Source organism: Trichosurus vulpecula, chromosome 1, assembly GCF_011100635.1.
Source record: "Trichosurus vulpecula isolate mTriVul1 chromosome 1, mTriVul1.pri, whole genome shotgun sequence".
NCBI lineage: Eukaryota > Metazoa > Chordata > Mammalia > Diprotodontia > Phalangeridae > Trichosurus > Trichosurus vulpecula.
This window is the reverse complement of record NC_050573.1, coordinates 56,875,759-56,899,916: the sequence shown is the minus strand read 5'-3', so window position 1 is coordinate 56,899,916 and position 24,158 is coordinate 56,875,759. Positions and strand designations below refer to the sequence as shown.

The following is a 24,158-nucleotide window of genomic DNA, read 5'->3' as shown; positions in this document are numbered from 1 at the left end:
AAAAGGCCAAGAGAGAGGTCAATTGAGTTGTCCAGGATCACACAGATCAAAGCCTTTCTGGAATCAAACCCAGGACTGCTGACTCCAACTCTGGCCTCCAGCCTTTCCTCCAGATTTCACCATGGATAGGCCATAGCATACCCCCATACTCCCATACCCCCCCCCCCCCTATCCCCTGAGTTAGTAATTGAACCAGAGGGAGCCACCAGCAAGCTGAGCAGACCCAGCCATGAAGAACCACAGTGAGGCAACATTTATATTTACAGATGAGGAAACAAAGGCAGACAGGAATTAAGTGACTCGCCCCAGGTGATACAACTAGTAAGTGTCTGGGGTCAGAACCCGAACTCAGCTCTTCCTGACTGGGTCCTACTCTCTATCCACCCTAGTCCAGACACAGCTTTGGTTCATGGGTAGAAGCTTCTGTCCAGCCATCCTTTTGTCATTGGATCATGGATTTAGAACTGGAAGAGGCTAAAGATTCCCATTCACTTTATAGGTGAAACTGAGGCCCAGAGAAATTAAGTGTCTTGCCCAGGATCACGCAGCTAGAAAGTTTCTGAGAAGAGATTTGAACACAAGTGTTCTTGACTTTAAATCTAATAGTGAGTTTCCTTCACCACAGTGCCTGAGTGCTCTGTGCTTAGGGCGGTTGGAGGCTGAGAGCCGCCTCTCTGCTCCCACCCACCCCCATAGAAAGAGCAGAGTGGAATGGAGTGGATGGAACACAGGACTCTGAATGAGGAAGATCTTGGTTCAAATTTCCCCTTGTAAGACCAATCACTTCTCCGACCTTCTATTTCCTTATTTCTAAAATTAAAAGGCATTCGGTTCAATCCTTCCAAACATCCTTCTGATTCCAAATGTATGATCCTAGGAGAACTGGAGCAGCTAGAACCTCATGCACCTTGGGTTCACCCTATGCTGTGCTGGCTCAAGCTTCGGAAATCCAGGGTTGGGCAGGTGAAGGAAGGCCACCTTTCGAAGACTTCATTCTTTTCTGAGAGTGACACTGAGCTCAAGTCTAAGGGGTGTTTGTATGTGTGTGCACGCATGGGAATATTTCTGTGGGGGCCAGGGTGTGGATGTTGGATGAGCATGTGAATTTACAGCGGTAACGTCCTCTTTGAGAATATGTGTAATGAAGGCTCTTCCCCACCAGGAGGCGCTGGAGCCCACACTTTGGGACGTGGGACGCCACTTTAGCCTCCTATCTGCCAGCATGCCACCGCCCACCGCCTGCGTGGGCCTTCATAGGAAGATTTCTTAGGACATCGTGGGGAGGATTGAGCTTGGGGTCATTCAGATCGAGGTTGGACAGATGCTGGTCTGGAAGCATCCTGTGACTTTCTAGTGAGAAACCTCAGAAGACAAGTACCCATAGGGGATAAGATTTAGAGCTGAGAGGGATTTTAGGGGTCATTCACTGAACTCCATCATTTTACAAATAAGGATTGAGACCCAGAGAGGTTCCCAGACCCTGGAGCACATTCCTCATAGATTTAAAGTTCAGAGGGCTCTTCGAGGTCATGTAGCCCAACCCCTTAATTTTTCTGATGAGGAAACTGAGACCCTGAGGATAAATCAGTCACTTAACTGTGGTCTAGATGATCTAGATGGTCTAGAGTCAGGTGGACAGGATAGTGAAGGGGTTCCTGTTCTTGCCATGTAAGGATCATTTGAAAGAACTGGGCAGGTATAGTCTGAAGAAGAGAAGATTTGGGGCATGGACATATAGCCATCTTCTTGAAATTCTGGTGTGCAGAAGAGGGATTGGTTTTATTCTACTTGGCCCCAAATAGGAGAACTGGGAAGAAGAGGTGAAAGCTGCCAAGACATACATTTAAGCTTGATATAAAGGAAAACTTCCCAAGATTTCTAGCTGTTCCAAAGTGGAATGAGTTACCTTGGAAGGGAGTGAGCTGCCCTTCACCGGAGGAATCTGAGCAGAGGCTGAAGGGGCCAGATGAGATGATGTGGGATGCTTTTATTCTGTGACCTCTGGAGCCATCATGTCCAGCTCCTTACTGAGCGAGAATGTCCCCTGTAGCATCCCTATCTAGTAGTCATCCAGTCCTTGCTTGTAGACCTCCAGGATGGGCAATTCACTACTTCCCAAGGCAGCCCATTCTTGTTCAGGACAGCTCCCATTCTCAGGAAGCTTTTCTTCACATCTATGGAACTCCTAGTTCTGCTCTCGGGGGTAGCTTCTTGAGAGCAGGGCCTGGGTTGTATCTATCTTTCTGGAGCCCCTGGTCCAGAACCTCAGCTATGAATTCACACAGATAGGGTTTAGACTTGGGGAGCTTCTCACAGATCATTGGCCTGTGCTCTCAGGCAGGCTGAAAATTCAGGATGTGAGTTGTTCTTTCCGTTCCTCAAGAATCCCTTGGGGACATCAAAATACAGCTCTACAGAAAAGATAAAAAGTCTCAACTCCCACGCAAGCATCCTGGCTAACAATACACTGAATATAGGACAGTCTTTATTTCCCTCCACATAGCACATGAACAGGAGCTTATATAGAAACAGTCAAGGCCACTCCCTCTCTAATTAGCTCCACCTCCCTCAGAAACCTAGATAGCCCTCCAGATGTATGGTATTACCTCATGGTCTGGGCTCCTCTCCCAAAGAGGATGAGCACCAAGGGTTACCAGAGTCAACTCCCTTCTCTCAGATGTGCATAGTTCATATAACTCAAGTTTGTAGTTAGTGGAGTCCAAAGTCCAGGTTTGTTCCTCTACTGCTGCTGTTCCTGGGCCTCTCTTGGTCCCGAAACTCAGCCTTAAACAGGAACTCTACTGTTCTCTTAGGAGATCTGGTCTCCATCACTGCCTCTGTCTGCTCCCATCTCTAGGGCCAGATGGTTCTGGAGCCACACGGACTATGCAGACTTTTCTCTCCTTCCCTCCTTCAGCTCAGCATAGCCTTGAGACAGTGAAGGCTCAGTGGAGATTATGAGAAACCCAAAGCTGTAGTGACATCAGGTCAACAGGAGCAAAGGCAGGGGATGGTGGGTGTAATTCTAGACTGAGGCTTGGCTGGGCAAGATCTTCAATTGGATAAAGGGGAAAACACACAAGAGGACAGTGTAGAGTTAAACTGGCTTCCCAAGGGGTCAGGATGGGGAAAGGAAGAGGGTGGAGCCAGCACCGGGAGGTTAGCTTGGGGAAGAACTGTATATACTGTAGAGACGGGCCGTCTTCAGCAAAGGTCTCATCCTTCACCTCGTCCACTTTACCCAAGCTCTTCTCCATTTCGCCCTCTGCATCTCTAGCCCCAGCACCCAGCACAGTAGACACAGAACCCCAGGTCTCCACATGCCCAGCCTTGAGCTATTTCTATGAGGTGAACAGGTGAACTCCACAATCTTTCCTTAAGTTTCTGCCTCCATCCAAGAGGCCAATCTAAGTTTTCTCTCCAAACCAGTAAACAGAATTTGATACCTCTTCTGGGCAGGAGGATGGATGTTTGTGCCACACCAAGGGCCAGCCAGCTCTGCCCATCCTCCAGGGACCATCACCCAGGATCATTTTCCAAGGCCCATCCACGTGGTCTCCCCAAGCAGGCCAGCCTCTCTGTCCCCAGAGTCTAGAGATTGGAGGCGGGCCCTAGCTCTCTGGACTCAGCACCAAGACATTGGATTCCATTTCCTTCCATTCTATTCCAATGTAGGCTGTCCCCAAATGGAGGACACGCTCCTAAAATGAGATTCCTTTGAATGAACAAAAGTCTTCATGCGGAATTGCCGTATGAAAGATGTAACTAACAACTAGGAAAAGTGCTTTTTACATTTCTTTCAACACAAAAATGGAGATTTTTTTTCATGTTTATGATCTTGAGAAAAGAGCAGTGATGGGAGGCTGTGTGGTTTGGGTATTTCTTCAATTAGCATTAGGAGAAGCCCTTGGCTGAGAGTCAAGACATGGGCTTCAGTCTCAGCGCTGACACAGCTGTGTGGGCTTGGGTCAGTTTTCATAACCCCTCTGAGCATTAGTTTCCTTATCAGTAAAATGAGAAAATTCAACCAAATGACCTTTAAACATTGGTCTAAAGGATTTTGAAGCTCTAATATTCTATATTTTAATGTTCTAAGGGCCCTCTCAGCTCTGACATCCTGTGTTCTAAGGGCCCTCCAGCTCTGATATCCTAGGTTCTAAGGGCCCTTCCAATTTTGCATATGCTATCTCAGACACTCTCACTTTCTCAGATCAGGTTTGCTTAACTGTTTTTCTTGGTTACAAAGGAGGCTTTGATGGGAGCGGGGTAAAGAATGACTGGGGTATAAAAAAAATCAAAGAATTGTTCAAAAAAAAAAACCCCAAGATTTAAAAAAAACCCAAATGAAGTCCCTCTCAACTCTGATTGGCTCTTCCACATTCAGCATCCTGTGGCTAACATATGGAAAGGCATTTAGATGTGTAATAAAAGACCAGAGCTGGTCTGGGTGGGGGAGTGGGGAAGTTCTCTCCCAGTTAGGGACCCTCTGCTTCGAGCTCATTCGTGAACTAGGCTCAGTCCTAGGGGGACAGGACCTCTACAGAGAAGACCGTGGCCTTTTTGTCACACTCATTGGTTCTCTATGCCCCTACCTTGAAGCCCCAGGGAAAATCACATCCAAGTAGCTTAGATTTGATTTCTATCTAGGGTCTCCCTACGTGAGGCATTGGAATGATATCAGTGTGCAAGGTCAATTAGGTATTAGACAGCTATTTATTTCTTCCACACAAAAGAAATGTTTAAAAATCACAAAAGGCTTCCATGTGTGCATGGACAAAGACTTAAAACATGAAACAATAAACTGTAACTCCTAAGGGGTGAATACTTAAAACACAAGACACATAATGGGACTGACTAAACAGCCTTTTTGCCTTCCCTTCGATCTTCGATGTCTAAAAAATTCCCCGGAGGGCCAGGTCTTCGGGCTATCCAGGACCCATCCACTTGGCAGTGGCCCTTTACCCCCTTTTCCAAGGGGGTAAAGTTACAGAAAACACTTCCCTCTGCCCCTCAACTCCAGCTGAGGGACTCAGGACCTTCTGATCTCCCAACTCATGGAGTTGCCTCCAAGGCATCAGGATCTTTATTCAGTCACCTATGCTCAGAGAAAGAAATACAAAGCAGAAAGGCCGGCCAGCAGCCTAGGGTCCAGGTCCAGGTTGGCAGAATCAATACATATGTGAGTAGCTGCTATCATTTCAAAGGGCCTGGGATGGGAGGGACTCCCTCATCCCTAAAAGAGAGAGATCTCCTGCAGTGTCCCCTACCCTCAGCCTAAGGGAAGCTAGACAGTCTCAGATGATGGAGCCATACCTTTTAAGGTCAACTGTTCTTCATGGCTAACTGGCCAGTCCTTTTCAACCCAGTCCCATGATAAGGGGAGAGAGGACACTGTGACTAAGGGACCAAGATAGGATTCCTTTGCATCCCCAAAGCACAAGTCCATACATAGGACATAGATGTGGGTGAGTGGATGAATGTCCCACCCAGACCCATTTCCACCCATGCTTCACTGGGAGTGTACTCTACCCCCACATATATACATAGGCATGTATATATTCAGACACACACACACACACACACACACACATACACACACACACATATATATATATATATGTATTTGTTATGTGGAACTGTCTCCTTCCTGTCCTCTGTGCCCTGAACTAGAGAAGGCCACCATCCATTTGACTCAGACATAGATGGAAAACCATGCCATGCATACTTCTATTTATCAGTTCTTTCTCTGGAGGTGGACAGCATCTTCCTTCACAGGTCCTCTGCAGTTGATCTGAGTATTTCTAATACTCAATAACTTAGTCGTTCACAGTTGTTCTTCAGACAATATTGCTGTTACTGCATACACATTCTCTTGGTTCTGCTCATTTCACTCTTCATTATTTCATACCCATTTCTTATATTTCATTGGACATCAGGTACATTTTCCTCAACTTGAGGGAAATGTGAGGGGAACTGGGGGGTGGCAAGGGAGGTGGAGATGGGAAGGGGCCCTAGAATAAGAGGCTCCTGGGGCGCTTCCCCTTCTCTGGGTTCCCCTGTTCCTTGGCTGTGCCCTCACTTTGACCTTGGCAGCCAGGCAAGACCACACCAATAATGGACTCTGATTCTAGTGCCTCTTCTGGTCTTCCCCCTTGCCACCTCTCTCCTGTCCCCCGACACACTCTCACATTTGCCTCAGGCTGAGGGGCGCACACCTGACATCCAGTTTAGCATCTTGACTCGTGGCCTGGAGCCCCAATTTCCTACCTCACCCACTCTGGGGCCTTGTCCCCACCCCCACCTCCTATTTTACCTCCCCACCTCCAGCTTCTTTTCCTTCTTCTATCAGTGAATGGTGACTTGGAGTGAACATCTCATCCCTTTCCCTCTCCCTCTCTCCTCACTCTCACCCTCTCGACTCCAACACCAAATCCAGCACAAAGACATGGTTACTGTGAGGCACACCCTTTGTGCCAAGGGTCAGTATAACTTCTCTAAGAATATTCTTGGCATGCACAGGTCAGCACAGGGACAGTGAAGCCTGGAATTTGCCCTCTTTTCCTCCCTTCGCTCTTCCGTGTTTCTTACCCTGGTTTACCCTAATCCATGAGGCCAGTCCCAAGCTCTAGGTAGTACATGGGGGATCTCGGGGCATGGGCCCTGCCAGCTGCTACCCTACCTACTTTCTGCCAGCCATTTTAAAAAAGGGGTGATTACTTTTCTCTGGTTTTTAATCAATGAAACAAGAATCTCCTGATCAGGGGAAAAATTCGGAACCAGGCCTAGCCTCTAGCCATGAAATCTCTGGTTAAGACCTCATCAACTCTTCCTTTGCCTGTTGAAATAGGACTCTCAGGGAGGGAAGGGAACTCAGGGGGCATCTGGTCCAGCCTAGGCCTGAGTCAGAATTCCCCTTCTACAGAGAGTGATTACCCAGGCTCCGCCTGATGGGGCAGTCTCTCCCTCCCAAAGTTGCCCTTCGAGATAGCTCTAAGTGGGAGGAAAAGATGACCTGAGACTGAGCCCAAATCTGCTTTTCTGCTACTTCTTCCTCTATTTTTACCCTCTGTGGCCAAGCAGAATTCTGAAGACTAGAGATGTCTCCCATGTTTCCCCAGCCTAGACCTTCTGTCCCCCTGGCCAAATGTCTTTCAAAAGCTCATCACGTGGCTTGATTTCTGGTCCTCTCCTCATCCTCTCTGGCCTTACCCAGAACTGAATTCCCAGTCCTCCAGGGCAGAGGACAATGGGACCATCAATTACCTCCTTCTGGACACTGTCCTTTTTTTTTTTTAATGCAGCCTAAGATTTATTTTTCTGGTTCTATCTATTTATGTTGACCTTGTAGTTCACTAAGACCCTCAGTCTCTACCTGAGGGCTTCAGCTTTGGCCCCAGTATGCTGTAGCAGAGTGTTCTCTAGAGGGTCTGGAGTCAGAAGACCTGGGTATGCATCAAAGCTTTGCTATGTGCTAGCCGTATGGCCTTAACTTTTCTGGGCCTCAGTTTCCCTGGCTGAGGGAATGAGATTGGACTAGATGATCCCTCCCAGTTCTAAATCCTACAATTTTATGAGACCTTTGGGACCCCTGGGTGCCAGAATTGACCCTTAGCTAGACACGGATGGTGACACATCAGTCCACAGTCTTTGTCCTCTGAAGCCCTAGACTGGTTCACACTGAGGGTTCCCTGCCCCGAAATGGAGTGTTTATACCAGGGTAGAGTCTTTCCCAGAGCTACCAGTCTTTCGACTCAGCACCCCCCTCATCTCCTGAGCCACCCCATTCCAAGGTCTGGCCCGGGCCCCCAACAGACCCGACTCAGCTGACAGCGTCCGGTGCATCCTGGGTACCCCACGGTCACCCTCCTCAGCAGGCACAGGATTCCCCGTGGGGAGCGAGGAGGCCAGGTGAGGTCGGGCCTCCAGGAATGGAGGGTAGGAGAACTCCCGGTGGATGTCAGGTCGTGCCCTGCCCCCTGGGGCCTGCTTGTAGAGGTCCCTGGTAGAGCGAGTTGTGTTGTTCTCGTAGAGGGTGTGGGCTGGCTCCGGCAGGCGTCGCTGGGAGGCCTTTGATGCCCTGAGCAGGATATGGGTGAGGGTGATTAACAGGACCACTATCCCAGAGGACAGGATGCAAGCACCGACGATCCCCGTTTCCATTTCGAACAACAGCAGCACATAGATAGACAGAGCTGGAAGGGAGGAGGAAGAAGGAAAGGACAAGTGACGCCCAGTAGCGGTAGTCACACGTGGCCCAAAAATTAGAGCTGGAAGGGGCCTCAGAGGTCATCTGGTCCAACCCTCTAATTTTACAGAGGTATTTAGCCCAGGGTATGAAATGCTAGGCCTGTGGGGCTCTCTTCAAGTCACTTATTCTCTGCCTCAGTTTCCCTGACTGTAAAATGGGGATAATAAGGGCACCTCCCTCCCAGCATTGTCATGAATGAGATATTTGTAAAGCATTTTGCAAACCTTAGAGCACTATATAAATGCTAGCTATCATTATGGTTATCTTTATTATTTTTTGTGATTTTAAAAATCCTTGGATGTTATTTATTGGTATTGTTATTTTGAAGAGGATGAGGTGCGTGGCACCACTGCCGTTGTGTCTGCTGTCACTGAGCCTGCAGAGGGTGAGCCTACGTCCCAATACTTTAACTCAAGCGCAAAAAGCAGCTATTTTATTCTCTTCTGCAATGGTCCACCGAACATTAAAATTCAAGGCATCCTGGGGACTTGTCCCAGGACCTTCTCGAGGAGAACGAGATAACCATTGGAGCGCACTCGTGACATAGGGGCAAGAGCCCTGGGTTCGAATCTTGGCAACATATTGCTTATGACATAGCCGACCTCGGGTAAGTGACTATGCTTGTCTGAGCTCAGGTTCCTCATCTGTTAAGCGTAAGGGTTGGATTAGATGCCCTCCGAAGCTCCTTCTGACTGGGAATCTAAGTCAGGACAGCTGGCTCCATCCAGCTTGATCTGGGTGATCTTAGAGGAGACAGACCCTTCTCAGGGGCCTCAGTTTCTGAGTTGGACATTCCCGGGCTCCAGGTCTTACACTTTCTAGATGTGAGACCATGGCCACATCAGTTTACCTTCTGGAGCCTCAGTGACCTAATCTGTAAAATGGAGACAATTATATCTGTTGTGCCTCCCTCTTAGGATGGGAGTCCAATGAGACTGTGTATTTTGGAAAATCTTAAAACAATACAGAAACATGAACTTTTATTCTGACCATTTGATTTCATGTGGAGCTATAGATTGAGAGCAAGAAGGAGCCAAGCCTTCATTTCCACACATAAGGAAAATGAAGTCTAGAGAGAACATCTTAATGAATGTCCTCCAGATGGTAAGAGCCAGGATCGAAACCCAGACCCCATGATTCCAAACACAGAGCCCTTTCTACTGCCCCACACTGCCTCCTTTGTATAAGCCTCATAACATTCTTGCGAGGAAAATAGTCCAAGTATTGAATTATCCCCATTTTACAGATCAGGACATTGGCACTCAGAGAGGGGACAGAACTTGCCCAAGGTGACATAATGCTGGTGAAATACTTTGTAAATTGTAAAATGCTATGTGTCCAAGGAGTCTATCTCTTCTAAACGCCGCCTCATTGTGCCCCTCCTCAGATGAAAAGACCTCGGATCACAGGCTAATCACTTCTCCTTCTGCCTTCCCTTATAAAACCCTACTCTCTGGACCCCATGACTCCCAATCCCTTGGCCCCTCAATTGTCTCCCAGGCCATCTCTGCATTAGCCACTCTCTCCTCTCCTCCCCATCTCGATCCGTTGTTCAAATAATTCCTCTCTTTACCATCCCTTATCATATCACTTAATTAGGCTTAGCCAAGCCTCAGCCTTGGATTACTCCCATCATGCCTTATTTTTGCTCCTACACAGACGTGCTGCTGAATGAAGGTGGGAGAAAATGACACAACCATTCTAATAGAGCCCACGACTTATTTATCTTCCACAGCCACAGTCAGGTCTCTGGGAATTCTCTCTGGCTGTCCCCCATGCCTGGATGCCCTCCCTCTTTCACCTTAACTGCTGACCTCTCTGGCTTCTTTTAAGTCCTCACTAAAATCCCACCTTCTACAGGAAGCCTTCCCCAACTTCTCTTCATTCTATGCTTTTCCTCTATTAATTATTCGCTATTGATCCTTTCTAGAGCTTGCTCTGCATATAGTCATTTACTTGTTATTTCCCTCATTAACTGTAAGCTCCTTGAGGGCAGGGACTATCTTTTGCCTCTTTTTGAATCCCCTACTATAACACATAGTAGGTGCCTAATAAATGTTTATTGATTAAGGATCAAAGCCAGAGTTCAAATTTCCAGTTTTTCTCTTCCCCAACACATACATCATCAGCAATGGTGGTTGTGTTGACACATTTAGGATCACCTCTGGTAATCTGGGTAGGTCACATTCTCTAAAGAGAAAGAGAGAAACCAAGAGAAATTCTCTTCTGTAAAACGTCAGTCTCCCTCTCAAGGCACTTGTAAGAATCTAATGAAGTAAAAGACAGGAAAGACTTAAGAGGAAGATGAGCTTTACTTTGTCATGCCTGAAAGGTCAGGTCAGTGTGTGTGTGTGTGTGTGTGTGTGTGTTTAAGACTAAGAAACTGTACAGAGGAATGAAAGTCCAAGTGTTTTTAAAGGCTGAAGGTTTGGGGCCACTGCCTCTTCCCGTCTGGAAGCTGAGTCTGTGTCTAGGGACACGGGAAAGCTTCCTGACTACAGATCCTGGTTTTCCCACTAGAAACCACGCTTATCTCCCCCACCCTCCACACTTCAATTCTCTGTCTCTGTCTCTCTGTCTCTCTCTCTCTGTCTCTCCCCGCCTCTCTCTCTCTCTCTCTCTCTCTCTCCTCTCTCCCCACTCCCTCCCTCTCTCACCCCCCGCCCCATTCTTCTTCTTCCTTCCCTCTCTTTCTTCTTTCATTATCTTCCCCACCCCCAAGGCTTCCCTTCTTGCTAACTGTCCTAACTGTCTGCTAACTGTTGTGGTCACCATCCTCTCAGTCCCCTAGGCTTGCAACCTTGGTATCAGCCTGGATTTCTCACTATCTCTCACCCCATCCTCCCATATCCAAGATGTGCCGAGGCCTGTCGATTTCATCTCTGTACCATCTCCCCGATACGCCACCTTCTCTCCTTTGACACCGCCACCCCTCTGGCATAGGCCCTCATCACCTCCCACCCCAATCACTAAAATAGGCTACAGGTGAGCCTGCCAGCCTCAAGTCTCCCCCTACTACCAGCCATCCTCCACAAAGCTGCCAGATTAATTAGGCTAGAGTACAGATCTGACCACATCACTCCTTTCTCTATTCCCTAAATTGAAGTGGCTCCCTATGACCTCCAAGATCAAATAGGAAACCATTTGGCATTGGAGATTCTTCCTGCCTTTCCAGTCTTCTTACACTTTTACAGCAGGATCCCCCACCCCATATTCTGATTCAGTGACCCTGGCCTCCTGGATGTTCTTGCACAAGACACTCCATCTCCTCCATACATGGAACGCTCTCCCTCCTCCGCTCTGACTACCGACCTCCCTGACTTCCTCCGAGTCCCTGCTAAAATCCCACCTTCTACAAGAAGCCTTTCTAAGCTTCCTTAAATGCTAGTGCCTTTCCTCTGAGACTCCTTCCAATCTGCCTGTACGTATCTCGTCTGTACAGAGCTGAGAGTTCTTTGAGGGCGGGGACTGTCTGTCTGTCTTGTATCCTCAGCACTTAGTATAGAGGCTGGCACTTAGTAGGCACCTAGGAAATACTTATTGACTGACTCCCAACCCCTCAGAATACAGAATCTCAGCACTGGGAGGGTCCTTAGGGAATAGAATGTCAGGGTTGGGAGGGCCCTTAGAACATGGAATGTCAGGGCTGGGAGGGCCCTTAGAACATGGAATGTCAGGGCTGGGAGGGCCCTTAGAACATGGAATGTCAGAGCTGGGGAGAAGCTATAAAAAGTAATTATTATAGTGTATATAGGAAAGAGCAATAGACTTGGAGTCAGGAGACACAGGTTCAAACACCAGGTGACCTTTCCTAGCTGTGTCATTCAATCCCTTGGCCTCGGTTTCCTCCCCTATGAAATGGGGGACAACGGGATTTGTACTACTCACCCCACAGGGCTGCTGTAGCCCATTATAAACCTTTAAGCATTCCCTACATGTAAGTTGTTATAGAATGCCAGGGCAGCCTCCTGGTGTGACACAAGGGACAACTGAATCCTAGGCTTAGACAGATGTGTCCAAAGGTCACGAGGCCTGTTAGCAGTACACACAGGAGCAGACCCTGGATATCTTGCCTCCCAGCCCAGGCCTTTTTCCTCCACCTTACAGGGCAGTTCTGGGCTTGGATAACTTGCCATGGAGAGAAGGATGGAGGGTGGAGAGAAGAAGGGAGTGTCACTCATTCAGGAGTCACTTACCACTAAGTATTGGGTTAAATGGATAGCTTCTAGCCTGTGCCCATTCATACGGTGTTGGAGAAAGAGACGGGCCCTTACCTGCTAAGTACACTGAGACCCCACAGCAGAAGAAGCCGATGGAGACATGCCGGAGACAGCGGCTGTCCAACAGGAACCAGTCAGCCCTGCAAAGAAAGAGGTTTTTAAATAGGGAAGGCAATGTGGCAAAGGGCAAAATGGAAAGATCTGGAGTCCAAAGGCTTTTCAGTAACAGGGAACTCACTACCACTTAAGGTAGTCTATCTAACGCTATACTAGCAAGCTATCGTTAAGAAGTTTTTCATGTGCTCTGAGTTCAAATCTCTCTTCTTATGTGACCTTGAGCAAATAACTTAACCTACCTTATCCCATTTTCTTATTTGTAAAATGACTGGCTTGGACTTGATGGGCTCTCGGGTCTCCTCCATCTCTAACCCTGTGACATCAGCCTCTCTACCAACCCCAGTTTTGCCCTCGGGGGCCAAGTAGGCATAGTCACTTTGCAAGTAGGGTGGACTATCATTCCAGGCTGCCAATGTCCCTTCTAGACCGTTGCACCCAGAACTGGATGGAACATATACTGAGGATTATCAGATGCAGAATTTAGAGCTGGAAAGTACCTCCGAGGCCATCTCATATGACTCATATGTGAAAGGAATCCCCAGAAGGGCAGAACTGAGAATCATCCACATTGAGACAGCTGAGTAACATGGCAGTCAGCAGGGATGGAAATGGATGGAGAAGATGAGGTTTTTGAAGAAGGAAGAGACACGGGTGTGCTTGTAGAGAACAGGGAGGCAGCCGTTAGAGAGGAAGAGATAAAGGTAAATGGAAGTGGGGATGACAGAGGGCACAAGCTGCTGGAGAAGACAGGATGGACTGGGATCACTCATGCAGAGAAAGGGGTTGGCCTTGGCAAAGAGAAGGGCCATGTTTATCATGTGAAGTAGGGAACAAAGGAGGAGACAGTAGGTTGTGTTGGTCCTTCATTCTCAAAGAGGACCATGACATCGGGGAGATGATGACATGACTTGCAGTTGACTTTGATTTGAATGAGGTAGGGCTGTGCAAGGTCACCAGCCTCACTTTCTCCTCCAGAGCCATCTGGGTCCAGTGACCCGGTATTCACTGGGACGACTGCGGATGGCCCAGGATGCATCAGAATGCCCTTGGAGATAGTATGGGGAGGTATCTCAGTGGTGTGAGTTAAGGAGGAGTGGAAGGGGAGCTTTCAATGAATGGCCTCAATGTTTTCAACGAAATATGAAATGATTCCATTGGTTATAATTCTTCTTTGCAACATGACTAATGTGAAAATATGTTTAATGTGAATGTATATGTAGAGCCTGTATCGAATTTCATGCTGTCTTGGAGGGGAGGAAGGAGGAGGGGGGAGGGTAGGAGGAGAGGTAGGGGGAGAAAATTTGGAATTCAAAAGCTTGTGGAACTGGATGTTGTAAACTGAAAATAAATAATTTAAAAGAAAAAAAAGAAATATGAAATGAGGTCCTTAGCTGTGAAGGTGGGGTGAAGGGGAACGACAGGAGATTTGGAAGACCACTACGGTGACAGGCTGGTAAACCAATCAGAGAAATGTAAAAGGACGGCCTTGCAGAAGTAAGGACCCAGTTGAGATTATGTAACGCAAATTTATAATGGACCCAATCAGCATGCTTCTGTGATTTTCTCCACCTTCATTCAATAGCATGTAAGTAGGAGCGAAAGCAGGTGATGGTGGGAATAAGAGGGGGGCCTGACAGGACAAGAGTAGAGGGGGAAGAGACCAAAGAGGACAGTGTGAGTGGACTGGGTCCAGATGGGGAAGTAAGTAGAGGGGAGCTTTTGTAAGGGTGACGGCCTGAGGGATCAAGTGAGGATGAAGACCAGGGTTGTAAGGCAGAGGGAGACATGGAATCACAACAGATGGAAAAAGAAAAAGGGAATTTCAGAGGCCACAAGGATGGTGGTGGGGCTTTTGTCTGTGATGGCCAGACCAAGGGTACGACCGCCTCTGGGTGTAGTTGAGGTGTTGGAGGTCATGGGAAATGAGCGAGTTGGGGAACTAGGAGGTTAGGGTGATAGAGGAAGTACCAGTATACATGTTGAAGCCCCATATTGTGAGGGCAGGAGTTGAGGAGGAAAGACCTGGAGCCAAGCATAGATCTCACTGAGGCTTAAAGAAGGGGAGGGCCCTGGAAGCGAGCAGACAGCAGCTACCAGAATTTGGATTGAGTGGTAGATAGGCATCGAGTAAGAGATGTTACTGAGTGATGGAGGTAGAGGGAGATCCTGGAAGTGGCAGTGAGGAGGAGCCGGGGTGGGTGAGTGGTGGGGATGAGAATTTGGATTGGGTGGTCTATCGGGGATTGAGTAAGAGACTTTATTGAGTGATGGAGGTGGAGGGACAGCTTGCAAGCAGCAATGGGAAGCAAGGAGCCCTTACACTTCAGGCCCAGAATCCCTTACTGAAGCTATGCCGACTGTGGGGATGGGAGAGGAGGAGGAGAGAAGCGTCATCACGCATGAGGGCAGAGGAAGGAAGGCATCTCACTGTGTCAGCAGGGACAAAGACTCAGGCTGTGGAAGGCCCAAATGAGTAATCCAGTGCGACAGGCTAGATGGGGACAAAGCCACCTTCTGATGGAGACAAAGCCACCTTCTGTCCCTAGCAGGCCAGGCAAGGGAGGGGAGGGGCAGGAGGATACTCCCTGAGAAGGACAGAACAGGGTCCAGAGCACTCCAGGCCCCAGTAACCCTTTCCTAGACTTTTTTTTAAAAGGCACCTCCATGAGGCTGCTGGCAGAGCTGAGGCTGATGACACAAAGAGCCTCCCAGGACTGCCTTTGACCAGAATGGGCTTGGTCAGAGACCCCTGAATTCTAGTCCTGATTTGGCCACCAATGGATTATTCCTCCCTTGAGATGGACAGCCAGCTGCAGCCCCAGAGAAATAAAAGGAGTCTTATCCTGGGAGATTAGCATGTTACTAACTGGACAGACAGGTCCCACCAGGTGAAAAGCCAGAATTTACAGAACACAGAAGATCAGAGCTGGGAGGAGCCTTCGAACATGCAATGTTAGAATTGTAGGAGGGCCCTTTGGACAGAAAACATCGGAGTTGGGAGGGAGTTAGACCACAGAATATTGGAATTAAGAGAGACCTTAGAATATAGAATGTCAGAGTTGAGAGGGACCTTAGAATATAGAATGTAAGAGTTGGGAGGGAGTTAGACCATAGAATATTGGAACTGAGAGAGACCTTAGAATATAGAATGTCAGAGTTGAGAGGGACCTTAGAATATAGAATGTAAGAGTTGGGAGGGAGTTAGACCATAGAATATTGGAATTAAGAGAGACCTTAGAATATAGAATGTCAGAGTTGAGAGGGACCTTAGAATACAGAATGTAAGAGTTAGGAGGGAGTTAGACCATAGAATATTGGAATTAAGAGAGACCTTAGAATACAGAATGTCAGAGTTGAGAGGGACCTTAGAATATAGAATGTAAGAGTCGGGAGGGAGTTAGACCATAGAATATTGGAATTAAGAGAGACCTTAGAATATAGAATGTCAGAGTTGGGAGGGACCTTGGAACATAGAATATTGAAACTGAGAGGGACCTTAGAACATAGAATGTCAGAGTTGGGAGGGACCTTGGAAGATAGAATGTCAGAATTGGGAGGACCCTTGGAACATAGAATGTAAACTTTAAATTGCTTTAAACACTAGCATTTGGGGGGCACACCTGTTAGAGGTAACTCCCAATAAAGAGACTCACTCCCCCAATGTTAATAGCACTTTGTCTAAGGCTTATATAGAACTAGAGAGTTGCCCAGGGACATGGAGAGTTTAAGTGACTTGCTCAGGGTCACACAGCCAGTATTTCTGAGACAAGAATTGAATCCTTATTCTGAAGCCAGCTCCCAATCCACTATGCCACCCTGACCCTCTTTATGATTATTATGAGTCATTTTTATAGGAAGCTCGTACTTGCCCCATCCTGGAATCAATCCTGTTCGATCCATCTGCCAAGTCTCTAACCCCTCATGGTGTAGCAGTTAGATCTGGTTCCAGGAAGGCTTGATACTAAAGACCTGTGGTAAGTCACCAAACCTCTCAGCCTCAGTTTCCTTATCTGTAAAATGGGGGATAATAATAGCACCTATTGCACTGGGTTGTTTCAAGTTTCCTCATACATAATAAAATGACGGGCTCCGAGTAATGCAATGACCACCCATGGCTCCAGAGGGTAGATGAGAAAACATGCTCCTCACCTCCTAACATAGAGGAGAAAGACTCAGGGTGCAGGAGGAGATGTATACTTTTTGGATATGGCCAATGCAGAAATTTGTTTCGCTTAACTATTTATATTTGTGTTTGAGGGCTTTCTTTTTCTTTTCAACTGAGGGGGGAAGTGAGAAAAATGGATTTTATTAAGTGGGAAAATTTTTTTATTTAAAAAAATTTTTTTTAATGATGGAGATTGGACTAGAAATTCAGGGTGGGGAACCTGCAGCCCTGAGGCCACATGTAGCCCTCTAGATCCTCAAGTGTGGTCTTTTGATGGAATCCAATGGTCAAAGGGTAGCACTTGAAGACCTAGAGGGCCACATAAGGCCTGGAGGCCACAGGTTCCCCACCCCAAAATGGTCTCTAAAATCCTATCCAGTTCTAAAACCCCTAGTTTTCTTTATCAGTCACCCAAGACTTTGGGATCCTGTCTGTGCTGCCAGGTGTGTGCCCCTGCCCCACTCCCAGGAATGAGTTTCGGGCCTCTACTTCACACTGAGCCAAGTAGGCTGAAGCCTGGCCCCTTCTACATGAACCTCTCACATGGCCCCTCTGGCAGCAACACCACTGCTCTTGCCTTCAATGGCTTTCCAGCCTGGGGTTAATGATTTCATCAGGCCATTAACTTCATCAGCAAGGTGACCCACAGAAATATGAAGCCTTGGTATGTCCACCTTCCCAGACCTCCCACCCCCACCCTGCCTGAAAGCCGAAGGTCTCCGTCAGATCCAGTAATGGATCCCCAAGGAGGAAGTAAAATCTCCACATCTGTAGGGTGTTTACAACAACAACTTGATCTACTTGGCCCCAGATGGGGGGCTGAGGAATGATGGAGGGAAACCAAACAGGGGCAAATCTAGATTGAATGGAAGAAGAAAATCTCCAACAGAGACAAAGTGGGAGGGCACTCCTCCCTCCATTGTAGGGTGGGGGATGTACCCTGGTCATCCCTGGAAGCCGTGGAGCAGAGGCAGGGCTGCTACTTATCAGCAAGTTAAAGAGGGCATTCCTGTTCACCCCCTTTCGACTAGGTGCCTTTTATCATCCCTTCCCACTCAGATATTCTGTCCATGTTTCAGTCCAAAAGCTCTCTCCCCTCCAAAGCTTGCCCTAGGTGAAGGGATTTGAACCCAAGCCTTCCGGGCCACCAAACTTACCACTCTATCTTCTACACCATGGGGGTGTTAGAGAGAAAGCAGATGGACTGAATAAGACTGATTCCAGAGTGGAAGGAGGAGGGTCTGGCTGAAGGATGGGACACCAAAAATCCAGGGTTTTTGGACCAGAGGATCCTCTTGGCTTCCTTCTGTTCTTTCCCTATTCCCTTCTCCTTCCTTTCACTTCTCTTTCTGAGCTGGTCCCCAAAGACAAGGAGAACGATCCATATCACAGATCACAGGATGATGGGAGCTGTGGTATGTACTACCAGCCCTTAGAACAAAGAACGTGGATTGTCAGAGCTCAAGAGATCTTAGACGCAGTCTCATTTTACAGATGTGGAAACTGAGGCCCAGAGAATCAAGATACCCAGTGCTTTATGCACATGCTATTTCATTAGCATATGGAACTTTCCAAGGAAAAAACTCCCTCCTACCAACATAGGTAGGATAATCAAAAGGATTTGTTCTGTAAAACTTGGACTCAGTCAAAAGGACGCACTCAAGTACCTAGAAGGCCACAGGTTCCCCACCCCTGTCTTAGGGGATTTCCCAGAGTTCTGAGGGTTAAATGACGTGCCTGAGAAAGCACTGCAACTATGTGTCAGAGTCAAGAACTGAATCCAGGCCTTCCTGGCTCCAAGGCCAGATCTCTGTCCACTATCTCCTTAATTAATATTTGTTTGATTGACTCAAATCGTTGAGATGCCTCGTCCAAAGTGTCTTCCCACAGAGGCTACCTTCCATTTTTCCTGCTTAGATTTTATGTATGTGACGTGTCTGTGTTTGTCGCTCTCCTTTGAAAGGGACCCTGTTTTTGCCTTTCTTCATATTCCTAGTGTTCAGCACAGGGCCTGGCACGTACTAGGTGCTTAAATTGCTTCTTGACGGACTGACTGACCCAAGATCCCTGTGGAAGAATGAGGACACACAGAATCTCAGAGCTGAGATGAACCTCAGGTGGCATATAGTTCACCCTTTACCTGGGCAGGAGTACACTTTATGCAATCCACCTCAAATGGTCATCCAGCATCAGCTTGAATACTCCCAGTGATGGGAGCTCACTACCTTAAGGGGCAACACATTCAGTTTTTAGGGAGCAGCAATCATGGAACTGTCCTTACTATAGCTTCCATCTATAGCTGTTGTACCCTCTGGGGAAGCCAGCATAGTGGGGTGGGGAGAATACTAGAATTAAAGCCAGATGAGCCAAAGTCCTGACTTACTGTGTGACCTCCTACAAACTACTTCCCTGCTCTGTGCCTCAGTTTCCCTATCTGTAAAATCATAGAATTCTAGACTTAGAAGGGCCTTCAAGGGCCACCATAGCTGAGCAAGAATCTTCCTTGTACAGTGCCCACCACAGGTGTTCAGCTATCCTTCACTTGAAGCCCTCTAAGAACAGGGTACCCTTTATCTCCCATTCCCTTTTTGGGTAACTTGAATTATTGGGAAGTATTTCCTGATGTTAAACCGAAATCCTCTCTTCAATGTCCACTTTTTGGTCCTTTACCCTCTGGGGCAAAGCAGAATAAGACCCATCTGTCTTCAAAAACTTGAAGAGAACTATTATGCCTTTTCTCTAAATGAAACATCCCAATTCCTTTGGCCGATCATCTTATGGAATATTTAGGTGGCCCTTCATCATCAAGTCATTCTACTCCACCTTATCAATGTTTTTCCTGAAATATGGTACAAAGAACAGAACACAATATTCCAGAAACTGGTCAGAACAAGGCACCGTTGACTCACTGATCTTGCAGTCCACTAGAAGCCCCAGATCTTTTTCAGATGACTTACTGCCTAGCCACATTTCCCCTATCTCATATTTGGAATGAAGGTGATTTTTTTAAAACACAAGCTTAAGACTTGGAGATTAAATTTTCTCTTATTAAATTTGGACCAATAGTCTAAACTGTCAAGATCCTTCTGGATCCTAACTCAATCCAACACATTAGCTATTTTTCCCAGATGTGTATCATCTGAAAAATGCCATAAGCATTCCATCTTTGACTTCATCCAAGTCACTGATAAAGGTGATTAGCATCACAGGGCCAATGAGAAACCCCTGGAGCACTCCACTGGAGACCTCCTTCCAAGATGCCATCAGCTCATTAATGACTACTTTGGGGTCATTCAACCAACTCCGAATACACTTAACTCTCTTAAAATCTAATAATGATAATAATAGCTAGTATTTACATCATGCTTCAAGATTTGCAAAGAGCTTTATATGTTAATTCACTCGACAGCACTAGTAATGGTCAAATGCTTTCCTGAAATTAAGGCAAACTAGAGCAGATGGAGAAGGAAATGGCAAACCGCTCCAGTGCCTTTGCCAAGAAAACCCCAAATGCGGTCACAGAGGGTAGGACATGACTGAAAATGACTTAACAACAATAAAATATCTGGAGCATTTTCCAAGTCTAACAACCCTGTCAGAAAAAAGAAAGGAGATAATCTGCTATGACTGTGCTTGATGAAGTCATGTAGGCTCTCTGTGAGGACTGCTTCCTTATCTTGGTGTAGTTTAGCTGTTTTCAGTTGTGTCAGACTCTCCATGACCCCATTTGGGGTTTTCTTGGCAAAGATACTGGAATGATTTGCCATTTCCTTCTCCAGCTCATTTTATGGATGAGGAAACTGAGGCAAACAGGGTTAAGTGACTTGCCCGGGGTCACTGAGCTAGTGTCTGAGGCTGGATTCCTGAGGTGCCTCCTTCTGCTCTTACAGTAAATCCTCCTGACTGCTTCAGGACTGTTTGACCAGGTCTCCAGGATCTGACTCCAGACCCAACACTATTCACTGTGCCACCTACTTCCTTTTCTAGATGTTCGCTAACCATTCTTTTATTATTCTATTCTAGGGCAGGGCTTGGACTAGATGATTCCTTGAGGTACCTTCTACCTCTAACATTCTGTGATTTTGTAGCTCCAAGAAGGACGAGTCTTCCTTGTCTTCCAAATAATTCTTCCTTCTTCCACATTCACCTCCTCCCAAATATCCTTCAAGCAATGGCGTGATTTCCAGTGCTCTCCCTATTGAGGTCAGACACCCTCCTATGGACACACTCTAACTTGTAAGTCTTTCCTACAACTTGGTGCCCAGTATGCTGAACACTGGACCCCATGATTTTATTAATCCCCAGCTCTGCAACTTTACTGTGGCAATGTGCCACAGTGAAAACAGAGATGGTTCAAGGCAGAGGCCCTGGGTTAAAATTCAGCTTCTAATGTTTCCTACCTGTGTTGGCTTGAATAAATCGCTTAATCTCCCTGAACTTTGGTTTGCTCATCTGTAAAAATGAGAGGGACTAGGCTAGACGGACTCTGAGTTCTCCTCGAGCTCTGGATCTGGGATCTTGAGTACGTCACTAACCCTTCTGTGAGACTTTATTTTCCTCATCAGCAAAATGAGGGGGTTGTTCTAGATCATTGGCTCTCAAAGTGTGGTCCAGGGACCCATGGGACCCAATAGTCTAAACTGTTAAGATCCTTCTGGATCCTAACTCAATCCAACACATTAGCTATTTTTCCCAGATGTGTATCATCTGGAATGTAAGATACTTTTAGGGATCCTCGAGGTTAAAACTATTTTCATAATAATCTTAAGGCATTATTTGCTTATTAAAATTCTCTTCCTTTTTCCAACGACATATCTGTGTGAGGCCAGGTTTTCTTTATAAACTTCAACCAAAACAACGCATCACAATGAATTGAATATGGAAGCTGATAAAAGAATCCAGATGGCTTCTATTAGGCCAGACATTAAGGGGATTTGAGAAAATATGTAAAACAATGCCAGTCTTCTCATTATTTTTGCTTTGGAAAAATATAGTTATTTACCATAAAATATTACTTATGTTAACATATAATGAGTTTATTATTATTTTAAATGAATAAGTAAATATTTTAAAAATTCATCCATTTTAATTTTTAATATTGTAAATAGCAATAGATGTAACCCACCTCAACAAAAGCTTTTTGGGAGGTCCTTAATAATTTTTAAGAGTATAATGAGGTCCAGAGACTTCTGAAAAGTTTGAGAATCTATTGCTCTAAATCAAAAGTTCCCAACTTTATTTTTGTTCCCTCCTGCCCACCTACCTCCTCATTCCCCCCTCCCCCTTCCAAACCTTCATGCCTGGACTTCCTGGTGAATAAAGATCTGGATGAAGACTGATTATAGATAATTGGGGAGAAATATTATTATACTGAAGTGCTTCTCTTCTCCTGAGGACCAAAGACTTAGAGCTGGAAGAAACCTTAGAGTCTGACCCTTCCCACCCCTTATTTTACATAAGGGAAAACTGAAGCCCAAGGAAGTTATGTGACTTACCCGAAGTCACAGAGACAGGCCAATTAGGGGTGAGGTTTGAACCAGCTCTTCTGACTCCAGAGTCAGCACTCTTTCCACTAAACTGCACATCCTGTGGTTCAAGCTTCGGAAGCTCATTGGCCTTTGAAAAGTAGTGAGGGGCAGGGCAAGGAGTCCTAGATTGAGCTGGAAGGCTGAGGTTCAAGCCCTGGCCGGGGTTACTAACTGGTATGATTTTGGGCAAATCACTTAAGCTCCTTGGGCTTTACTTTCCTTTTCTGGAAAATGAGGGGGTTGGACTAATTAACTGACAAGACCCCAAATCAGTCCTAAAGTTCCTTCTAACTGATCTTCTGCATCCTAAGGGCCCTGCCAGCTCTGACAGGCCATGTTCTAAGGGCCCTCCCAGCTCTGACATCCTGTATTCTAAAGGCCCTCCCAGCCCTGACATCCTGTGTTCTAAGGGCCCTCCCAGCTCTGACATTTTCTGTTCTAATAAGGTCCATTCCTGTTCTGCCCTTCCATGTTCTGAGGGGGTGCTCTGGCTTTGGAGACAAAGGAAGCTAGAAGCCAACCAGGACCCTCCAAGGCCTGTTGGCTGCGGACACCTGGGTCCCTACCTGTCTGGGCTGGTCCGTGCCAGCTCAGCGCTGAGATGGCACAGCAGGAGGCAGAAGAAGAGGGCGCAGAGGTTAAGCACCAGGCAGAGGGCACTCAGCGCCGAGGCCAAGGGCAGCAGGACCCCAGTGGCCCCTTCGGCCGCCCCCTCCATGCCCAGAGACCGGCCCCACAGTTCCGCGCGGCCCGCCTGGAGCTGGAAGAGGAGCTGCGACGAGAGGAGCGACATGACGGCCGCCAGGATTCCCAGGAGCACCAAGACGGACAGGGCGGGCCCGCTGGATGCCCAGGGCATGGCCGGAGCTGGAGCGGGGCACAGGCCTTAGGAGCAGAATTGGGGGGCAGGGAGAGAGGCTGGGGAAGGGAGGAAGGAAGAAAGAGAAGGCAGGGGACTGAGTAAGCACACCTGGAGCGGAGGGAAGGGAGAGGGCAAGGGGTATTAGGTCCGGAAGGTCAAGGGTGCTAGAATGGGGCCCCTGGGCTGAGGGGAGAATACTGGGCTAAGGCTGGGGTCGAGGTAGGGGGTAGCTTAGGGTTCTGAGCCAGGAGGGGAGCAGAGGGAAAGTGGGGCGGCTGGGGGTAGGGTTTAAGGGGTGGGGATGCCTTAGGGTGCCAGAAGTCGGTGGAGCGGAAGGTGTAGACTGAGCTACGGGACAGGATTCCAGGCTGGATCTGGGGTCTGGGTAGGGTAAGACCAGAGGGGAATCGGGGGACGGTGGAGCTGCAGGAGAAGGGGGTGTCGGGAGGGGAGGTCCGGGTTGCAGAGAGGCTTCTGAGGTTGAGGGTGCTGACGGACAGTGGGGTGTCAAGGACGGGCTCTAGGCTGGGGGGGGGGGCTTCTGAGGGCTGAGGGGGTGGGAAGGTGAGGATTCGGGGTTGGGGAGAGAAGGGGATGGGGTCAAGGAGAGGAGAGAGTGCAGCCAGGAAGCCCGCAGGGACCGGATCAGGAGAGAAGGGAGGAGCAGGCGAGGGCAGCGGCGACCGGAGAAGCGGAGCCGAGAAAGTGACAAAGAAACTTTGCCCGAAACTTTGCAATTCTCCCCCGCCTCCCGATCCCAAGTGGAGCGCTCTCTCTGGGCGGCCGCAGGGCGGAGCCGGAGCCACCTGAAGGGGAGGGGGGTAGTAAAAGGAGGGAGGGACCAGGGTGGGCACCGAGGCGACAGAAGGCTGAGGGCCGGGAGGCGGGGAGGGGGTGGACAGCCACCACTGCCGCACCTGCCTCAGCGCACTCCCGCTTTTGTCTCAGCTTCGACTCTGGTCTGTCTGGGTATGACTCTCTCTAAGTGTCTGAGTCTGTGAGAGCCTCTATCTCTTCC

The 24,158-nt window shown here is 47.8% G+C and overlaps 1 protein-coding gene across 1 annotated transcript; it reads right to left on the bottom strand.

Moving 5' to 3' along the window:
* Nucleotides 1-7,707: 7,707 nt before the first annotated feature.
* Nucleotides 7,708-23,137, bottom strand: TMEM221 (transmembrane protein 221). Its single transcript, XM_036754517.1, has 3 exons — nucleotides 22,845-23,137; nucleotides 12,523-12,608; nucleotides 7,708-8,192 (listed from the first exon to the last, which is right to left on the bottom strand). The coding sequence occupies exons 1-3, from the start codon at nucleotides 23,135-23,137 to the stop codon at nucleotides 7,708-7,710; spliced, it is 864 nt and encodes a 287-aa protein (XP_036610412.1).
* Between the last annotated feature and the right edge of the window lie 1,021 nt (nucleotides 23,138-24,158).